Genomic DNA, 22,131 nt, shown 5'->3' on the forward strand with positions numbered 1-22,131 from the left:
TGATGAAACAAATCCAGGCTAATGCATTTGATGTTACAATAAACACAACACCACCTTATCTCTGTCCAATCAGCACGCTCTTTACTGCAGCCTGACCAGCCAATCAGCAGTGTCTCATCAGTGCTTTGAAAGTATGCAAACTTGAGGATTTGGGTCACCCTGTTCTTTCTGGGTATGTGTCCTGTTGATAACACAAGTCTCTGCTGGGGAACAAGGGAGTCCTTCTCCTTAAAAGCGAGAGAAAGAAGGAGAGAGATAAAGGAAGATAGACACCCCTCTGCCGAGATATGAAAATAGGACAGCTAATTAGAGGACGCTATCTGAATTAAAGAAGAAAGCAGTCTTTGAAGATGCTTGTCTGATTTCCTACCTGTTACATTTTTCACTTCATTTGTTTAGGAATTCTTCCATGTGATTATCTGTGCCATGCCCAAAATAATGGTCCTCTCAAACCAGGACTCTTCAGTGTGTGTGTGTGTGTGCAAGCGTTTGTTTGGACTAGCGCTTGTGAGTCTGATTGCATGTCAGTCTGTCTCTCTGTGTCAAATCATCTTTATGTAAACATATACACCGTCTATGAACGGTCTCTTTCATGTGGCGTGGTCGCTCGATCCCTCCGATGTCAACAACTACAGACCAGTATCCCTTCTTTCTTTTCTCTCCAAAACTCTTGAACGTGCCGTCCTTGGCCAGCTCTCCTGCTATCTCTCTCAGAATGACCTTCTTGATCCTAATCAGTCAGGTTTCAAGACTGGGCATTCAACTGAGACTGCTCTTCTCTGTGTCACGGAGGCTCTCCGCACTGCTAAAGCTAACTCTCTCTCCTCTGCTCTCATCCTTCTAGACCTATCTGCTGCCTTTGATACTGTGAACCATCAGATCCTCCTCTCCACCCTCTCCGAGTTGGGCATCTCCGGCGCGGCCCACGCTTGGATTGCGTCCTACCTGACAGGTCGCTCCTACCAGGTGGCGTGGCGAAAATCTGTCTCCGCACCATGCGCTGTCACCACTGGTGTCCCCCAGGGCTCTGTTCTAGGCCCTCTCCTATTCTCGCTATACACCAAGTCACTTGGCTCTGTCATATCCTCACATGGTCTCTCCTATCATTGCTATGCAGACGACACACAATTAATCTTCTCCTTTCCCCCTTCTGATAACCAGGCGGCGAATCGCATCTCTGCATGTCTGTCAGACATATCAGTGTGGATGACGGATCACCACCTCAAGCTGAACCTCGGCAAGACGGAGCTGCTCTTCCTCCCGGGGAAGGACTGCCCGTTCCATGATCTCGCCATCACGGTTGACAACTCCCTTGTGTCCTCCTCCCAGAGTGCTAAGAACCTTGGCGTGATCCTGGACAACACCCTGTCGTTCTCCACTAACATCAAGGCGGTGACCCGATCCTGTAGGTTCATGCTCTACAACATTCGCAGAGTACGACCCTGCCTCACACAGGAAGCGGCGCAGGTCCTAATCCAGGCACTTGTCATCTCCCGTCTGGATTACTGCAACTCGCTGTTGGCTGGGCTCCCTGCCTGTGCCATTAAACCCCTACAACTCATCCAGAACGCCGCAGCCCGTCTGGTGTTCAACCTTCCCAAATTCTCTCACGTCACCCCGCTCCTCCGCTCTCTCCACTGGCTTCCAGTTGAAGCTCGCATCCGCTACAAGACCATGGTGATTGCCTACAGAGCTGTGAAGGGAACGGCACCTCCATACCTTCAGGCTCTGATCAGGCCCTACACCCAAACAAGGGCACTGCGTTCATCCACCTCTGGACTGCTGGCCCCCCTACCTCTGAGGAAGCACAGTTCCCGCTCAGCCCAGTCAAAACTGTTCGCTGCTCTGGCACCCCAATGGTGGAACAAGCTCCCTCACGACGCCAGGACAGCGGAGTCAATCACCACCTTCCGGAGACACCTGAAACCCCACCTCTTTAAGGAATACCTAGGATAGGATAAAGTAATCCTTCTAACCCCCCACCCCCCCCTTAAAAGATTTAGATGCACTATTGTAAAGTGGTTGTTCCACTGGATATCATAAGGTGAATGCACCAATTTGTAAGTCGCTCTGGATAAGAGCGTCTGCTAAATGACTTAAATGTAATGTAATGTAAATGTAGATAAAGAATCAGACCAAGTTGTTATGCTGGGCTTTTATCCTACTTATTTAGTTATTATGCTGCTGGGCCAATTGATGTGCTGTGGCTTGTGGGGAGATGGAGCTGATTGTAAATCGTCCTTGCTCCTGTAATGTAAGCACTTGGTGCCTGGCCATCGGTCTCTCTCTCTCTCTCTCTCTCTCTCTCTCTCTCTCTCTCTCTCTCTCTCTCTCTCTCTCTCTCTCTCTCTCTCTCTCTCTCTCTCTCTCTCTCTCTCTCTCTCAGTTCTTTTGATAATTGTTTTCTTTATTACATCCTCTGGCATTGCTGCTCTAATAACTTATTAATGGCAGCCGTTCAGCCTCGGTCGGTGTCGGTGCATTCAGTTTGGCCTGGAAGATGACACTGGCCCTCACTGATTTATTAGCATAGGCTGTACAAGGTGAGAATAATTTACTCTGTTTGAGGTGCTAAATTGTGGCAATGGGTGCATGAAATGTGACAGAAAATTACAGAGAGCTCGAGCCAGGAGAGGAGAGGAGCACTCGGGGCAGGGAGGAAGAAAACAAGCCAGCGGACCTTGGCTTTAATGGACATTGTTTCAGTGTGTTTTGATGCACCACCGAGGCTCGCGACCTTGAGACAACGACGACGGATGGATAGAAAGGCTGCTATTTTCATCATTTTAATCCATGGGTTTTATTGAGAGATTTGTCAGGTTTGACAACATTTGTTGTCGATTTGTCACTGGCTGCTTAATCTTTATTCAGAGTGGCAAAAATGGCTTCCTTGTTGTTGTGGTTGTTTTCTGGCAGGGTCATAAAGTCAATAGTGACAACAACCTTGGACCTCTACATGGCTTGTTTTATACTACATTGACTTTTGGCTCTATTCAACAGTGATTCAGAGGTCTACAACTCAGGCCCGTGAGTAGAAGGACCATGGAACCCAAATCATTCCTAAATCTGAAGGATTTACTTGAACTAGTCCCACAGAGAAGGCCTCCCCAGTGAAATCACCTATTATAATGGATGCTTTCATCCAGTACCCAGCAGACAAATAAGGTACCCTTTGTCCTCCTAATGATGAAATCAATCCATCGTCCTCCGCCTCTCTCCCCTGGAGATGCAGCACAGGGCAGCCAACACGCTCCACAACTCAACACCCTCCACACCTTCAACACCCTCCACACCTCCATACCCTCCACACCTCCACACCCTCCACACCACACCCACAACCCACATGTCAGCGACAAATCCCGATGGCAGCCGTCCCTCCAAACACACTAGCCCTGTGAGGAGGAGGTGGGGGGGAAACAAGATGAATGGAGAGGTGCCCAATAGCTCTGTCAAATCTATCGTTGTGTAAGTGAGGCACAGTCCCCGACTGCCGGGAGATCATCTGTCTTAATCTCTGGGTGGAGAGCGTCAGGATGTGGGCTGTGGGCGCCAGGCAGAGAAGAATGGACCTCTTTAGTGTAATCTCTGACACCTGACCGACGGTGCGCTGATACACGGGGACAAGATCTTTGATTCAACCAGGAGATGGAGGGGAGAGAGGAAGAGAGAAGGAGAGGAAGGAAGAGAAGAGAGGGAAGGAGGCCTCAGCTGGAGGACGAACAGTTGATTTAGAGGGGGTGGGGAGGTGGAGGTAGAGGGAAGAGGAGGTAGAGGATGAGGGGTAGGGGAGGTAGAGGGAAGAGGAGGTAGAGGCTGAGGGGGTGGGGAGGTGGAGGAAGAGGGAAGAGGAGGTAGAGGCTGAGGGGGTGGGGAGGTGGAGGAAGAGGGAAGTGGAGGTAGAGGATGAGGGGGTGGGGAGGTGGAGGAAGAGGGAAGAGGAGGTAGAGGCTGAAGGGGTGATGAGGTAGAGGAAGAGGGAAGAGGAGGTAAAGGATGGGGGTGGGGAGGTGGAGGAAGAGGGAAGTGGAGGTAGAGGATGAGGAAAGAGGAGGTAGAGGATGGGGGTGGGGAGGTGGAGGAAGAGGGAAGTGGAGGTAGAGGATGAGGGAAGAGGAGGTAGAGGATGAGGAATGAGAAGGTAGAGGAAAGAGGAGGTAGAGGATGGGGGGGTGATGAGGTAGAGGAAGAGGGAAGAGAAGGTAGAGGATGGGGGGTGGGGAGGTTAGAGGAAGAGGAAGAGGAAAGAGGAGGTAGAGGATGAGGGAGTGGGGAGGTATAGGAAGAGGGAAGGGAAGGTAGAGGATGAGGGGGTGGGGAGATATTGGAAGAGGGAAGAGGAGGTAGGGGATGAGGGTGTGGGGAGGTATAGGAAGAGGGAAGAGGAGGTAGAGGATGAGGGGGTGGGGAGGAAGAGGAAGAGGGAAGAGGAGGTAGGGGATGAGGGGGTGGGGAGTTAGAGGAAGAGCGAATAGCGAAGAGGAGGTAGAGGATGAGGGGGTGGGGAGGAAGAGAAAGAGGGAAGAGGAGGTAGAGGATGAGGGAGTGGGGAGGTGGTACGTTGTTGAAGGTTTTGTCTGGACCAGGGGTTATAACGCAGAGCTTGATGGTTGTTTGGTTCTGGTGACATCACCCTTTATCATGTCGGCTGTCTAGTGGACGGCTTGTGACATCACCCTTTATCATGTTGGCTGTCTGGTGGACGGCTTGTGACATCACCCTTTATCATGTTGGTTGTCTGGTGGATGGGTTGTGACATCACCCTTTATCATGTTGGCTGTCTGGTGGAAGGCTTGTGACATCATCCTTTATCATGTTGGCTGTCTGGTGGATGGGTTGTGACATCACCCTTTATCATGTTGGCTGTCTGGTGGATGGGTTGTGACATCACCCTTTATCATGTTGGCTGTCTGGTGGATGGGTTGTGTTGTGGTGTTGAGGGATCAGGCCCTGTCTGGTAGATATCTTGTGTTGCGGTGTTGGGGGTCCAGGCCCTGTCTGGTGGATATCTTGTGTTGTGGTGTTGGGGGATCAGGCCCTGTCTGGTGGATATCTTGTGTTGTGGTGTTGGGGGATCAGGGCCTGTCTGGTGGATAGCTTTGTTGTGGTGTTGGGGGATCAGGCCCTGTCTGGTGGATATCTTGTGTTGTGGTGTTGGGGGACCAGGCCCTGTCTGGTAGATAGCTTTGTTGTGGTGTTGGGGGATCAGGCCCTGTCTGGTGATTAGCTTGTGTTGTGGTGTTGGGGGATCAGGCCCTGTCTGGTAGATATCTTTGTTGTGGTGTTGGGGGACCAGGCCCTGTCTGGTGGATAGCTTTGTTGTCACACCCTGACCTGAGGGAGAGGGTTTGTTTCTCTATGTGGTTAGGTCAGGGAGTGGGGTGGGCATTCTATGTTTTGTATTTCTTTGTGTTGGGCCGAGTATGGTTCCTAACCAGAGGCGGCTTGTCACGACTCCCACCGAAGGTGGCGCCCCCTCCTGCTTGGGTGGCGCTCGGCGGTCGTCGTCACCGGCCTACTAGCTGCCACTGATTCCTTTTTTGTTTTCCCCCTTTCTGTTATTGTTTGCACCTGTCCGTAGTTGGGTTGATTAGCGGGGCTATATGAGCTAGCTGGCCCGCCTGCTCTTTGTGCGGGATTGTTTCCTCTGTGTGTTGCGTGGGTAAGCGCTGTCTGTATTTTGCGCTAGTGCATCGTGTTGCGCTCACTGTATTTTGTCCCCTGTGTTTGGGGCACTTTAATTTGGTGTGCGCTAAGTTCGCATGTTGGGTTGGCAGGTGTTTTGCTTTTCGAGCATTAAAAGCTATAACCCTTCTCGCTGCTTCCTGCGTTTGTTTCCTCCTCCACTACGCCCGAGCCTTACACAGCTGTCTATCGTTGCCTCTGATTTGGAAGCATACTTAGGCAGCCTTTTTTCCACCTGTGTTTGTGGGATCTTATTTTTGTATTGCTTTGTGTGCCTACAGAACGTGACGGTCGTATTTTCTTTGTTCATTACTTTTATCGTGTTCTGAGTAAATAAATCACGAGATGAACATATTCCACGCTGCACCTTGATCGACTCCTTTCGACGAACGTTACAGAAGATCCCACCACAAAAAGACCAAGCAGCGTGGGCAGGATGACTGGACCTGGGAGGAGATCCTGGATGTGGCAGGACCTTGGACAAGGCTGGGAGAGTATCGCCGCCCGCCGGAGGAGATAGAGGCAGCGAAGGCGGAACAGCGATACTGGGAAGAACGGCTAGGCAAGCAACAGGAGGCCGAGAGGCAGCGCCCCAATTTTTTCTGGGGGGGCACACGGGTAGATTGGCTAAGGCAGTTTTAAGACCTGAGCCAACTCCCCGTGATTACCGTGGGGAGCGAGTGACCGAGCAAGCACCGTGTTATGCGGTGATACTCACTGTGTCGCCAGTGCGCACTCACAGCCCGGTGCGCTCGGTGCAAGCTCCTCATCGTTGCTGTGCTAGAGTTGGCCGTCAGCCAGGAAGAAGTGCGCCGGCTCAGCGTATCTGGTCTCCAGTGCGTCTCTACGGCCCAGGTTATCCTGCGCCTGCTCTACGCACGGTAGCCCCCGTTCACCAGCGCAGCACAGTCTGTCCTGTACCAGCGCCCCGTCCTTGCTGGGCTACAATGACCATCCAGCCAGGACAGGGTGTGCCAGCCCTGAGCTCCAGACCTCCGGTGCACCTCCACGGCCCAGTGTTCCCTGTACCTGCTCTGCACACCCAGTCTCCTGTGTGTCTCCCCAGTCCGGTGAGACCGGTTCTAGCTCCACGTAGGAAGCCTCCAGTGATGATCAATGGTCCGAAGCCTCCAGTGATAATCAATGGCAAGGAAGCCTCCAGTGATGATCCATGGCCCGGAGCCTGTAGTGATGATCCATGGCACGAAGCCTCCAGTGATGATCCATGGCCCGGAGCCTGTAGGGGTGATCCATGGCACGAAGCCTCCAGTGATTATCCATGGCCCGGAGCCTCCAGTGATGAATCATGGCACAAAGCCTCCAGTGATGATCCATGGCGCGGAACCAGTAGAAATGATCCATGGCACGGAGCATGCAGCGAAGGTCCCCAGTCCGGAACCTACAGAGACGCTCTCCAGTCCGGAGCCTCCAGCGACGCTCTCCAGTCCGGAGCCTCCAGCGACGCTCTCCAGTCCGGAGCCTCCAGCGACGCTCTCCAGTCCGGAGCCTCCAGCGACGCTCCCGTGTCCAGAGCCTCCAGCGACGCTCCCCAGTCCGGAGTCTCCAGCGACGCTCCCCAGTCCGGAATCTCCAGCGACGCTCCCCAGTCCGGAGCCTCCAGCGACGGTCTGCAGCCCGGAGTCTTCAGCGGCAGTCTGCAGCCCGGAGTCTTCAACGGCGGTCGGCAGTTCAGAGCCTCCGGCGCTGATCCACGGTCTGGTTCCTCCGGCGACACAGAAGCGGGGGGGATCAGTGGGCGGTGTGGGGGCTACGCCCCGAACCAGAGCCGCCGCCAAGAATAGATGCCCACCTGGACCCTCCCCTATAGGTTCAGGTTGGCGGCCGGGAGTCCGCACCTTTGGGGGGGGGGGGGGGGGGGGGGGGACTGTCACGCCCTGACCTGAGAGAGAGGGTTTGTTTCTCTATGTGGTTAGGTCAGGGTGTGGGGTGGGCATTCTATGTTTTGTATTTCTTTGTGTTGGGCCGAGTATGGTTCCTAACCAGAGGCAGCTGTCTATCGTTGTCTCAGATTAGGAACCATACTTAGGCAGCCTTTTTTCCACCTGTGTTTGTGGGATCTTATTTTTGTATTGCTTTGTGTGCCTACAGAACGTGACGGTCGTATTTTCTTTGTTCATTACTTTTATCGTGTTCTGAGTAAATAAATCACGAGATGAACATATTCCACGCTGCACCTTGGTCGACTCCTTTTGACAAACGTTACAGTTGTGGTGTTGGGGGATCAGGCCCCATCTGGTAGATATCTTGTGTTGTGGTGTTGGGGGATCAGGCCCTGTCTGTTAAATAGCTTTGTTGTGGTGTTGGGGGATCAGGCCCTGTCAGGTAGATATATTGTGTTGTGGTGTTGGGGGACCAGGCCCTGTCTGGTAGATATATTGTGTTGTGGTGTTGGGGGATCAGGCCCTGTCTGGTGGATAGCTTGTGTTGTGGTGTTGGGGGACCAGGCCCTCTCTGGTAGATATATTGTGTTGTGGTGTTGGGGGACCAGGCCCTGTCTGGTAGATAGCTTTGTTTTGGTGTTGGGGGACCAGGCCCTGTCTGGTAGATAGCTTTGTTTTGGTGTTGGGGGATCAGGCCCTTTCTGGTGGATAGCTTGTGTTGTGGAGTTGGGGGATCAGGCCTTGTCTGGTAGATATCTTGTGTTGTGGTGTTGTGAGATTGGGCCGTGCTCTGGAATGAGGCTAATGCTGTCACCATGGTGATGGATGGAGATGCATTGAGTCCAGGCCCTGCTCTGGTAGACATTAGTCAGCCAATGGGCTCTGACCACCAAGATTTGAAAGGATGCAACGTGTCTAGAAAAACAGACAGAGATGAACCCTGTCCCTCTGCTGCTTCTCTGAATTGGCAACAAGATAACAGCTGTCTATCTATCGGTCTCCAGCCCTGAAAACACATTTCAATGTTTGACGTTGATGTGACATTAAGCGGGTATCTAAAAAATGAAACAGACAGAATAACCTTTAGATAATTATGGTTTTAAGTGAAAACTCAGCTTTCTTTGGCAATATCTTCTCCAAACCAACTCTCAGTAGAATGCTGTTGTGTGTGTGTGTGTGTGTCTGTGTGTCCTACCTCTCTTTGTTATCTGGATGTTGGCCTGCCGTCTGCCGTTGCCATTCTCCACGAAGCAGGAGTAGTTCCCCAGATCAGCCTCCTCCACCGAGTCAATGGTCAGGGTGATAGACACCTCCTGCTCTCCCAGGTGCTCCCGGATCAGCCTGCAGAGAAGAAAAGGGAAGAGGAGAAGAGAGAATAGGAGAGGAGAGGAGAAGAGAGGAGAGGAGAACATAGAGAAGAGGGGAGGAGAAGGCGAGAAGAGAGGAGAGGAGAAGAGAGAAGAGGAGAGGAGAGAAGAAGAGAGGAGAGGAGAACATAGAGAAGAGGGGAGGAGAAGGGAGAAGAGAGGAGAGAAGAGGAGAGGAGAGAAGAAGAGAGGAGAGGAGAACATACAGAAGAGGGGAGGAGAAGAGAGAAGAGGAGAGGAGAAGAGAGAAGGGAGAAGAGAGGAGGGAGAACAGAGAAGAGAAAGTCTCTGTGAGGATTCTGTCTGTGATTGATTGACAATTACCAAGCATTATCCCCCTCACTGTGACTTGATTACCCAGGAGGGCTGCTTGGGGGGCAGATTAGCGAGGATGCTAATTTCACTGGAGACGTGACGTGACTTGACATGAATTGGCCTTGATACAGATTGTGGACAGAACAGCAGTAAAAGCATCACCACAAGTGGTGGTACACTTTACAAACCATGGATGACCGTAATAACACAAAGACAGCATACATTAAAAACTTGGAAGTGGTCAGTCATAATTTCTACAGACTTTATGGTAATTTCATTGAAAGTCAACACCATTGTTTCAGCTCGCACAGTGTTGTAAGATAACTAGCTAAATAATGAGGTTGAAAAAGTAGCTTTTTATAGCGGCATGCTGCTATGGAAACGGAGGAATGGCAGAGAAAAACAATATGAGTTAAAAAGTAAATGAATCTCTCCTGCTAGGCACACACAGAGCAGACGGAACAAATGGAAAAATAATGATCTCTATTCTTTAGCGTTTACAGATATCGGCCGCCATTCTGTCTCTTTTATGACAACTGTACGAATGTCGCTTGCTGTTGTTCTCCTCTCCCTTGGGGACACATGAATGTGGTTCAGAACAATCAATCACATTTCTCCTCTTCAGCATGTCGGGGAAGGATGGGGGAAGTACATCAGGTCAATTACAGAGTGCAGTACAGATGGTGGAAGTGGAAGGCAGACTGACATGGGGAATCTAGTAATTACAGTTGTGGTAATGCTCTTAGCCGTCCAACACCCAACTGCTTCTAACTGAGGCTCCATGAAGGAGATAAGGTGGCAAGACCTGTTGGAGTAGGGGAGGAGGAGGAGGAGGTGGAGGAGGGAGGGAAGAGGTGGAGGAAGGGGGGAGGAGGAGGTTAGGAGGAGGTTGGTGGGAGGAGGGGGAGGAAGTGGAGAGGAGGTGCGGAGGGGAGAAGAGGAGGTGTCAGGAGGGTGGAGAGGAAGAGGTGGAGGTGGAGGAAGGGGGGGAGGAGGAGGTGAGGAGGGGGAGGAGGTTGGTGGGAAGAGGTTGGTGGGAGGAGGGGGAGGAAGTGGAGAGGAGGAGGTGGGAGGAGGAGATGGCAGGAGGCGTTGGAGGAGGTGGGAGTAGGGAGGAGGAGGGCGGGAGGAGGTTGTTGGGGAGACACAGAGAAGGGACAATGATGTTCAACAGACTATAGTAGACTAGATACAGAGGCTGACGTGGAGACGTTCAACAGACTATATAGTAGACTAGATACAGAGACTGACGTGGAGACGTTCAACAGACTATAGTAGACTAGATACAGAGGCTGACGTGGAGACGTTCAACAGACTATATAGTAGACTAGATACAGAGACTGACGTGGAGACGTTCAACAGACTATATAGTAGACTAGATACAGAGACTGACGTGGAGACGTTCAACAGACTATATAGTAGACTAGATACAGAGACTGACGTGGAGACGTTCAACAGACTATATAGTAGACTAGATACAGAGGCTGACGTGGAGACGTTCAACAGACTATATAGTAGACAAGATACAGAGGCTGACGTGGAGACGTTCAACAGACTATATAGTAGACTAGATACAGAGGCTGACGTGGAGACGTTCAACAGACTATATAGTAGACTAGATACAGAGGCTGACGTGGAGACGTTCAACAGACTATAGTAGACTAGATACAGAGACTGACGTGGAGACGTTCAACAGACTATATAGTAGACTAGATACAGAGGCTGACGTGGAGACGTTCAACAGACTATAGTAGACTAGATACAGAGGCTGACGTGGAGACGTTCAACAGACTATATAGTAGACTAGATACAGAGACTGACGTGGAGACGTTCAACAGACTATAGTAGACTAGATACAGAGGCTGACGTGGAGACGTTCAACAGACTATATAGTAGACTAGATACAGAGACTGACGTGGAGACGTTCAACAGACTATAGTAGACTAGATACAGAGACTGATGTGGAGACGTTCAACAGACTATATAGTAGACTAGATACAGAGGCTGACGTGGAGACGTTCAACAGACTATATAGTAGACTAGATACAGAGGCTGACGTGGAGACGTTCAACAGACTATATAGTAGACTAGATACAGAGGCTGAGGTGGAGACGTTCAACAGACTATATAGTAGACTAGATACAGAGGCTGACGTGGAGACGTTCAACAGACTATAGTAGACTAGATACAGAGGCTGACGTGGAGACGTTCAACAGACTATATAGTAGACTAGATACAGAGGCTGACGTGGAGACGTTCAACAGACTATATAGTAGACTAGATACAGAGGCTGAGGTGGAGACGTTCAACAGACTATATAGTAGACTAGATACAGAGGCTGACGTGGAGATGTTCAACAGACTATATAGTAGACTAGATACAGAGGCTGACGTGGAGACGTTCAACAGACTATATAGTAGACTAGATACAGAGGCTGACGTGGAGACGTTCAACAGACTATATAGTAGACTAGATACAGAGGCTGACGTGGAGATGTTCAACAGACTATATAGTAGACTAGATACAGAGGCTGACGTGGAGACGTTCAACAGACTATATAGTAGACTAGATACAGAGGCTGACGTGGAGACGTTCAACAGACTATATGGTAGACTAGATACAGAGGCTGACGTGGAGACGATCAACAGACTATATAGTAGACTAGATACAGAGACTGACATGGAGACGTTCAACAGACTATATAGTAGACTAGATACAGAGGCTGACGTAGAGACGATCAACAGACTATATAGTAGACTAGATACAGAGACTGACGTGGAGACGATCAACAGACTATATAGTAGACTAGATACAGAGACTGACGTGGAGACGTTCAACAGACTATATAGTAGACTAGATACAGAGGCTGACGTGGAGACGTTCAACAGACTATATAGTAGACTAGATACAGAGGCTGACGTGGAGACGTTCAACAGACTATATAGTAGACTAGATACAGAGGCTGAGGTGGAGACGTTCAACAGACTATATAGTAGACTAGATACAGAGGCTGACGTGGAGACGTTCAACAGACTATAGTAGACTAGATACAGAGGCTGACGTGGAGACGTTCAACAGACTATATAGTAGACTAGATACAGAGGCTGACGTGGAGACGTTCAACAGACTATATAGTAGACTAGATACAGAGGCTGAGGTGGAGACGTTCAACAGACTATATAGTAGACTAGATACAGAGGCTGACGTGGAGATGTTCAACAGACTATATAGTAGACTAGATACAGAGGCTGACGTGGAGACGTTCAACAGACTATATAGTAGACTAGATACAGAGGCTGACGTGGAGACGTTCAACAGACTATATAGTAGACTAGATACAGAGGCTGACGTGGAGATGTTCAACAGACTATATAGTAGACTAGATACAGAGGCTGACGTGGAGACGTTCAACAGACTATATAGTAGACTAGATACAGAGGCTGACGTGGAGACGTTCAACAGACTATATGGTAGACTAGATACAGAGGCTGACGTGGAGACGATCAACAGACTATATAGTAGACTAGATACAGAGACTGACATGGAGACGTTCAACAGACTATATAGTAGACTAGATACAGAGGCTGACGTAGAGACGATCAACAGACTATATAGTAGACTAGATACAGAGACTGACGTGGAGACGATCAACAGACTATATAGTAGACTAGATACAGAGACTGACGTGGAGACGTTCAACAGACTATATAGTAGACTAGATACAGAGGCTGACATGGAGACGTTCAACAGACTATATAGTAGACTAGATACAGAGACTGACGTGGAGACGTTCAACAGACTATATTGTAGACTAGATACAGAGACTGACGTGGAGACGTTCAACAGACTATAGTAGACTAGATACAGAGGCTGACGTGGAGACGTTCAACAGACTATATAGTAGACTAGATACAGAGGCTGACGTGGAGACGTTCAACAGACTATAGTAGACTAGATACAGAGGCTGACGTGGAGACGTTCAACAGACTATATAGTAGACTAGATACAGAGACTGACGTGGAGACGTTCAACAGACTATATAGTAGACTAGATACAGAGGCTGACGTGGAGACGTTCAACAGACTATATAGTAGACTAGATACAGAGACTGACGTGGAGACGTTCAACAGACTATAGTAGACTAGATACAGAGGCTGACGTGGAGACGATCAACAGACTATATAGTAGACTAGATACAGAGGCTGACGTGGAGACGTTCAACAGACTATATAGTAGACTAGATACAGAGACTGACGTGGAGACGTTCAACAGACTATAGTAGACTAGATACAGAGGCTGACGTGGAGACGTTCAACAGACTATATAGTAGACTAGATACAGAGGCTGACGTGGAGACGTTCAACAGACTATATAGTAGACTAGATACAGAGGCTGACGTGGAGACGTTCAACAGACTATATAGTAGACTAGATACAGAGACTGACGTGGAGACGTTCAACAGACTATAGTAGACTAGATACAGAGGCTGACGTGGAGACGTTCAACAGACTATATAGTAGACTAGATACAGAGGCTGACGTGGAGACGTTCAACAGACTATATAGTAGACTAGATACAGAGGCTGACGTGGAGACGTTCAACAGACTATATGGTAGACTAGATACAGAAGCTGACGTGGAGACGATCAAAAGACTATATAGTAGACTAGATACAGAGACTGACGTGGAGACGTTCAACAGACTATATAGTAGACTAGATACAGAGGCTGACGTAGAGACGATCAACAGACTATATAGTAGACTAGATACAGAGACTGACGTGGAGACGTTCAACAGACTATATAGTAGACTAGATACAGAGACTGACGTGGAGACGTTCAACAGACTATATAGTAGACTAGATACAGAGGCTGACGTGGAGACGTTCAACAGACTATATAGTAGACCAGATACAGAGACTGACGTGGAGACGTTCAACAGACTATATAGTAGACTAGATACAGAGACTGATGTGGAGACGTTCAACAGACTATAGTAGACTAGATACAGAGGCTGACGTGGAGACGTTCAACAGACTATATAGTAGACTAGATACAGAGGCTGACGTGGAGACGTTCAACAGACTATATAGTAGACTAGATACAGAGGCTGACGTGGAGATGTTCAACAGACTATATAGTAGACTAGATACAGAGACTGACGTGGAGACGTTCAACAGACTATATAGTAGACTAGATACAGAGGCTGACGTGGAGACGTTCAACAGACTATATAGTAGACTAGATACAGAGACTGACGTGGAGACGGTCAACAGACTATAGTAGACTAGATACAGAGGCTGACGTGGAGACGTTCAACAGACTATATAGTAGACTAGATACAGAGACTGACGTGGAGACGTTCAACAGACTATATAGTAGACTAGATACAGAGGCTGACGTGGAGACGTTCAACAGACTATATAGTAGACTAGATACAGAGACTGACGTGGAGACGTTCAACAGACTATATAGTAGACTAGATACAGAGACTGATGTGGAGACGTTCAACAGACTATAGTAGACTAGATACAGAGGCTGACGTGGAGACGTTCAACAGACTATATAGTAGACTAGATACAGAGGCTGACGTGGAGACGTTCAACAGACTATAGTAGACTAGATACAGAGGCTGACGTGGAGACGTTCAACAGACTATATAGTAGACTAGATACAGAGGCTGACGTGGAGACGTTCAACAGACTATATAGTAGACTAGATACAGAGACTGACGTGGAGACGTTCAACAGACTATATAGTAGACTAGATATAGAGGCTGACGTGGAGACGTTCAACAGACTATATAGTAGACTAGATACAGAGACTGACGTGGAGACGTTCAGCAGACTATAGTAGACTAGATACAGAGGCTGACGTGGAGACGATCAACAGACTATATAGTAGACTAGATACAGAGGCTGACGTGGAGACGTTCAACAGACTATATAGTAGACTAGATACAGAGACTGACGTGGAGACGTTCAACAGACTATAGTAGACTAGATACAGAGGCTGACGTGGAGACGTTCAACAGACTATATAGTAGACTAGATACAGAGGCTGACATGGAGACGTTCAACAGATTATATAGTAGACTAGATACAGAGGCTGAAGTGGAGACGTTCAACAGACTATATAGTAGACTAGATACAGAGGCTGACGTGGAGACGTTCAACAGACTATATAGTAGACTAGATACAGAGACTGACGTGGAGACGTTCAACAGACTATATAGTAGACTAGATACAGAGGCTGACGTGGAGACGTTCAACAGACTATATAGTAGACTAGATACAGAGACTGACGTGGAGACGTTCAACAGACTATAGTAGACTAGATACAGAGACTGACGTGGAGACGTTCAGCAGACTATAGTAGACTAGATACAGAGGCTGACGTGGAGACGATCAACAGACTATATAGTAGACTAGATACAGAGGCTGACGTGGAGACGTTCAACAGACTATATAGTAGACTAGATACAGAGACTGACGTGGAGACGTTCAACAGACTATAGTAGACTAGATACAGAGGCTGACGTGGAGACGTTCAACAGACTATATAGTAGACTAGATACAGAGGCTGACATGGAGACGTTCAACAGACTATATGGTAGACTAGATACAGAAGCTGACGTGGAGACGATCAACATACTATATAGTAGACTAGATACAGAGACTGACGTGGAGACGTTCAACAGACTATATAGTAGACTAGATACAGAGGCTGACGTAGAGACGATCAACAGACTATATAGTAGACTAGATACAGAGACTGACGTGGAGACGTTCAACAGACTATATAGTAGACTAGATACAGAGACTGACGTGGAGACGTTCAACAGACTATATAGTAGACTAGATACAGAGGCTGACGTGGAGACGTTCAACAGACTATATAGTAGACCAGATACAGAGACTGACGTGGAGACGTTCAACAGACTAAATAGTAGACTAGATACAGAGACTGATGTGGAGACGTTCAACAGACTATAGTAGACTAGATACAGAGGCTGACGTGGAGACGTTCAACAGACTATATAGTAGACTAGATACAGAGGCTGACGTGGAGACGTTCAACAGACTATATAGTAGACTAGATACAGAGGCTGACGTGGAGATGTTCAACAGACTATATAGTAGACTAGATACAGAGACTGACGTGGAGACGTTCAACAGACTATATAGTAGACTAGATACAGAGGCTGACGTGGAGACGTTCAACAGACTATATAGTAGACTAGATACAGAGACTGACGTGGAGACGGTCAACAGACTATAGTAGACTAGATACAGAGGCTGACGTGGAGACGTTCAACAGACTATATAGTAGACTAGATACAGAGACTGACGTGGAGACGTTCAACAGACTATATAGTAGACTAGATACAGAGGCTGACGTGGAGACGTTCAACAGACTATATAGTAGACTAGATACAGAGACTGACGTGGAGACGTTCAACAGACTATATAGTAGACTAGATACAGAGACTGATGTGGAGACGTTCAACAGACTATAGTAGACTAGATACAGAGGCTGACGTGGAGACGTTCAACAGACTATATAGTAGACTAGATACAGAGGCTGACGTGGAGACGTTCAACAGACTATAGTAGACTAGATACAGAGGCTGACGTGGAGACGTTCAACAGACTATATAGTAGACTAGATACAGAGGCTGACGTGGAGACGTTCAACAGACTATATAGTAGACTAGATACAGAGACTGACGTGGAGACGTTCAACAGACTATATAGTAGACTAGATATAGAGGCTGACGTGGAGACGTTCAACAGACTATATAGTAGACTAGATACAGAGACTGACGTGGAGACGTTCAGCAGACTATAGTAGACTAGATACAGAGGCTGACGTGGAGACGATCAACAGACTATATAGTAGACTAGATACAGAGGCTGACGTGGAGACGTTCAACAGACTATATAGTAGACTAGATACAGAGACTGACGTGGAGACGTTCAACAGACTATAGTAGACTAGATACAGAGGCTGACGTGGAGACGTTCAACAGACTATATAGTAGACTAGATACAGAGGCTGACATGGAGACGTTCAACAGACTATATAGTAGACTAGATACAGAGGCTGAAGTGGAGACGTTCAACAGACTATATAGTAGACTAGATAAAGAGGCTGACGTGGAGACGTTCAACAGACTATATAGTAGACTAGATACAGAGACTGACGTGGAGACGTTCAACAGACTATATAGTAGACTAGATACAGAGGCTGACGTGGAGACGTTCAACAGACTATATAGTAGACTAGATACAGAGACTGACGTGGAGACGTTCAACAGACTATAGTAGACTAGATACAGAGACTGACGTGGAGACGTTCAGCAGACTATAGTAGACTAGATACAGAGGCTGACGTGGAGACGATCAACAGACTATATAGTAGACTAGATACAGAGGCTGACGTGGAGACGTTCAACAGACTATATAGTAGACTAGATACAGAGACTGACGTGGAGACGTTCAACAGACTATAGTAGACTAGATACAGAGGCTGACGTGGAGACGTTCAACAGACTATATAGTAGACTAGATACAGAGGCTGACATGGAGACGTTCAACAGACTATATAGTAGACTAGATACAGAGGCTGAAGTGGAGACGTTCAACAGACTATATAGTAGACTAGATACAGAGGCTGACGTGGAGACGTTCAACAGACTATATAGTAGACTAGATACAGAGACTGACGTGGAGACGTTCAACAGACTATATAGTAGACTAGATACAGAGGCTGACGTGGAGACGTTCAACAGACTATATAGTAGACTAGATACAGAGACTGACGTGGAGACGTTCAACAGACTATAGTAGACTAGATACAGAGGCTGACGTGGAGACGATCAACAGACTATATAGTAGACTAGATACAGAGGCTGACGTGGAGACGTTCAACAGACTATATAGTAGACTAGATACAGAGACTGACGTGGAGACGTTCAACAGACTATAGTAGACTAGATACAGAGGCTGACGTGGAGACGTTCAACAGACTATAGTAGACTAGATACAGAGGCTGACGTGGAGACGTTCAACAGACTATATAGTAGACTAGATACAGAGGCTGACGTGGAGACGTTCAACAGACTATAGTAGACTAGATACAGAGGCTGACGTGGAGACGTTCAACAGACTATATAGTAGACTAGATACAGAGGCTGACGTGGAGACGTTCAACAGACTATATAGTAGACTAGATACAGAGACTGACGTGGAGACGTTCAACAGACTATATAGTAGACTAGATACAGAGGCTGACGTGGAGACGTTCAACAGACTATATAGTAGACTAGATACAGAGGCTGATGTGGAGACGTTCAACAGACTATAGTAGACTAGATACAGAGACTGACGTGGAGACGTTCAACAGACTATATAGTAGACTAGATACAGAGGCTGACGTGGAGACGTTCAACAGACTATATAGTAGACTAGATACAGAGCCTGACGTGGAGACGTTCAACAGACTATATAGTAGACTAGATACAGAGGCTGACGTGGAGACGTTCAACAGACTATATAGTAGACTAGATACAGAGACTGACGTGGAGACGTTCAACAGACTATAGTAGACTAGATACAGAGGCTGACGTGGAGACGTTCAACAGACTATATAGTAGACTAGATACAGAGGCTGACGTGGAGACGTTCAACAGACTATATGGTAGACTAGATACAGAGGCTGACGTGGAGACGATCAACAGACTATATAGTAGACTAGATACAGAGACTGACATGGAGACGTTCAACAGACTATATAGTAGACTAGATACAGAGGCTGACGTAGAGACGATCAACAGACTATATAGTAGACTAGATACAGAGACTGACGTGGAGACGATCAACAGACTATATAGTAGACTAGATACAGAGACTGACGTGGAGACGTTCAACAGACTATATAGTAGACTAGATACAGAGGCTGACATGGAGACGTTCAACAGACTATATAGTAGACTAGATACAGAGACTGACGTGGAGACGTTCAACAGACTATATTGTAGACTAGATACAGAGACTGACGTGGAGACGTTCAACAGACTATAGTAGACTAGATACAGAGGCTGACGTGGAGACGTTCAACAGACTATATAGTAGACTAGATACAGAGGCTGACGTGGAGACGTTCAACAGACTATAGTAGACTAGATACAGAGGCTGACGTGGAGACGTTCAACAGACTATATAGTAGACTAGATACAGAGACTGACGTGGAGACGTTCAACAGACTATATAGTAGACTAGATACAGAGGCTGACGTGGAGACGTTCAACAGACTATATAGTAGACTAGATACAGAGACTGACGTGGAGACGTTCAACAGACTATAGTAGACTAGATACAGAGGCTGACGTGGAGACGATCAACAGACTATATAGTAGACTAGATACAGAGGCTGACGTGGAGACGTTCAACAGACTATATAGTAGACTAGATACAGAGACTGACGTGGAGACGTTCAACAGACTATAGTAGACTAGATACAGAGGCTGACGTGGAGACGTTCAACAGACTATATAGTAGACTAGATACAGAGGCTGACGTGGAGACGTTCAACAGACTATATAGTAGACTAGATACAGAGGCTGACGTGGAGACGTTCAACAGACTATATAGTAGACTAGATACAGAGACTGACGTGGAGACGTTCAACAGACTATAGTAGACTAGATACAGAGGCTGACGTGGAGAAGTTCAACAGACTATATAGTAGACTAGATACAGAGGCTGACGTGGAGACGTTCAACAGACTATATAGTAGACTAGATACAGAGGCTGACGTGGAGACGTTCAACAGACTATATAGTAGACTAGATACAGAGACTGACGTGGAGACGTTCAACAGACTATAGTAGACTAGATACAGAGACTGACGTGGAGACGTTCAGCAGACTATAGTAGACTAGATACAGAGGCTGACGTGGAGACGATCAACAGACTATATAGTAGACTAGATACAGAGGCTGACGTGGAGACGTTCAACAGACTATATAGTAGACTAGATACAGAGACTGACGTGGAGACGTTCAACAGACTATAGTAGACTAGATACAGAGGCTGACGTGGAGACGTTCAACAGACTATATAGTAGACTAGATACAGAGGCTGACATGGAGACGTTCAACAGACTATATGGTAGACTAGATACAGAAGCTGACGTGGAGACGATCAACATACTATATAGTAGACTAGATACAGAGACTGACGTGGAGACGTTCAACAGACTATATAGTAGACTAGATACAGAGGCTGACGTAGAGACGATCAACAGACTATATAGTAGACTAGATACAGAGACTGACGTGGAGACGTTCAACAGACTATATAGTAGACTAGATACAGAGACTGACGTGGAGACGTTCAACAGACTATATAGTAGACTAGATACAGAGGCTGACGTGGAGACGTTCAACAGACTATATAGTAGACCAGATACAGAGACTGACGTGGAGACGTTCAACAGACTAAATAGTAGACTAGATACAGAGACTGATGTGGAGACGTTCAACAGACTATAGTAGACTAGATACAGAGGCTGACGTGGAGACGTTCAACAGACTATATAGTAGACTAGATACAGAGGCTGACGTGGAGACGTTCAACAGACTATATAGTAGACTAGATACAGAGGCTGACGTGGAGATGTTCAACAGACTATATAGTAGACTAGATACAGAGACTGACGTGGAGACGTTCAACAGACTATATAGTAGACTAGATACAGAGGCTGACGTGGAGACGTTCAACAGACTATATAGTAGACTAGATACAGAGACTGACGTGGAGACGGTCAACAGACTATAGTAGACTAGATACAGAGGCTGACGTGGAGACGTTCAACAGACTATATAGTAGACTAGATACAGAGACTGACGTGGAGACGTTCAACAGACTATATAGTAGACTAGATACAGAGGCTGACGTGGAGACGTTCAACAGACTATATAGTAGACTAGATACAGAGACTGACGTGGAGACGTTCAACAGACTATATAGTAGACTAGATACAGAGACTGATGTGGAGACGTTCAACAGACTATAGTAGACTAGATACAGAGGCTGACGTGGAGACGTTCAACAGACTATATAGTAGACTAGATACAGAGGCTGACGTGGAGACGTTCAACAGACTATAGTAGACTAGATACAGAGGCTGACGTGGAGACGTTCAACAGACTATATAGTAGACTAGATACAGAGGCTGACGTGGAGACGTTCAACAGACTATATAGTAGACTAGATACAGAGACTGACGTGGAGACGTTCAACAGACTATATAGTAGACTAGATATAGAGGCTGACGTGGAGACGTTCAACAGACTATATAGTAGACTAGATACAGAGACTGACGTGGAGACGTTCAGCAGACTATAGTAGACTAGATACAGAGGCTGACGTGGAGACGATCAACAGACTATATAGTAGACTAGATACAGAGGCTGACGTGGAGACGTTCAACAGACTATATAGTAGACTAGATACAGAGACTGACGTGGAGACGTTCAACAGACTATAGTAGACTAGATACAGAGGCTGACGTGGAGACGTTCAACAGACTATATAGTAGACTAGATACAGAGGCTGACATGGAGACGTTCAACAGACTATATAGTAGACTAGATACAGAGGCTGAAGTGGAGACGTTCAACAGACTATATAGTAGACTAGATACAGAGGCTGACGTGGAGACGTTCAACAGACTATATAGTAGACTAGATACAGAGACTGACGTGGAGACGTTCAACAGACTATATAGTAGACTAGATACAGAGGCTGACGTGGAGACGTTCAACAGACTATATAGTAGACTAGATACAGAGACTGACGTG

General features: G+C 47.3%; 1 protein-coding gene across 1 annotated transcript in view; it reads right to left on the reverse strand.

The window, feature by feature from the left end:
- Positions 1-22,131, reverse strand: part of LOC106575569 (interleukin-1 receptor accessory protein-like 1) — a 401,023-nt gene that overhangs the window by 16,830 nt on the left and 362,062 nt on the right. The window contains exon 8 of the mRNA XM_045699173.2: positions 8,779-8,924. Within this exon, the coding sequence (XP_045555129.1) occupies positions 8,779-8,924 (146 nt within the window). The remainder of the gene's footprint in view (positions 1-8,778; positions 8,925-22,131) is intronic.

This window comes from Salmo salar, chromosome 17 (genome assembly GCF_965601325.2).
Source record: "Salmo salar chromosome 17, fSalSal1, whole genome shotgun sequence".
Classification (NCBI taxonomy): Eukaryota; Metazoa; Chordata; class Actinopteri; order Salmoniformes; family Salmonidae; genus Salmo; species Salmo salar.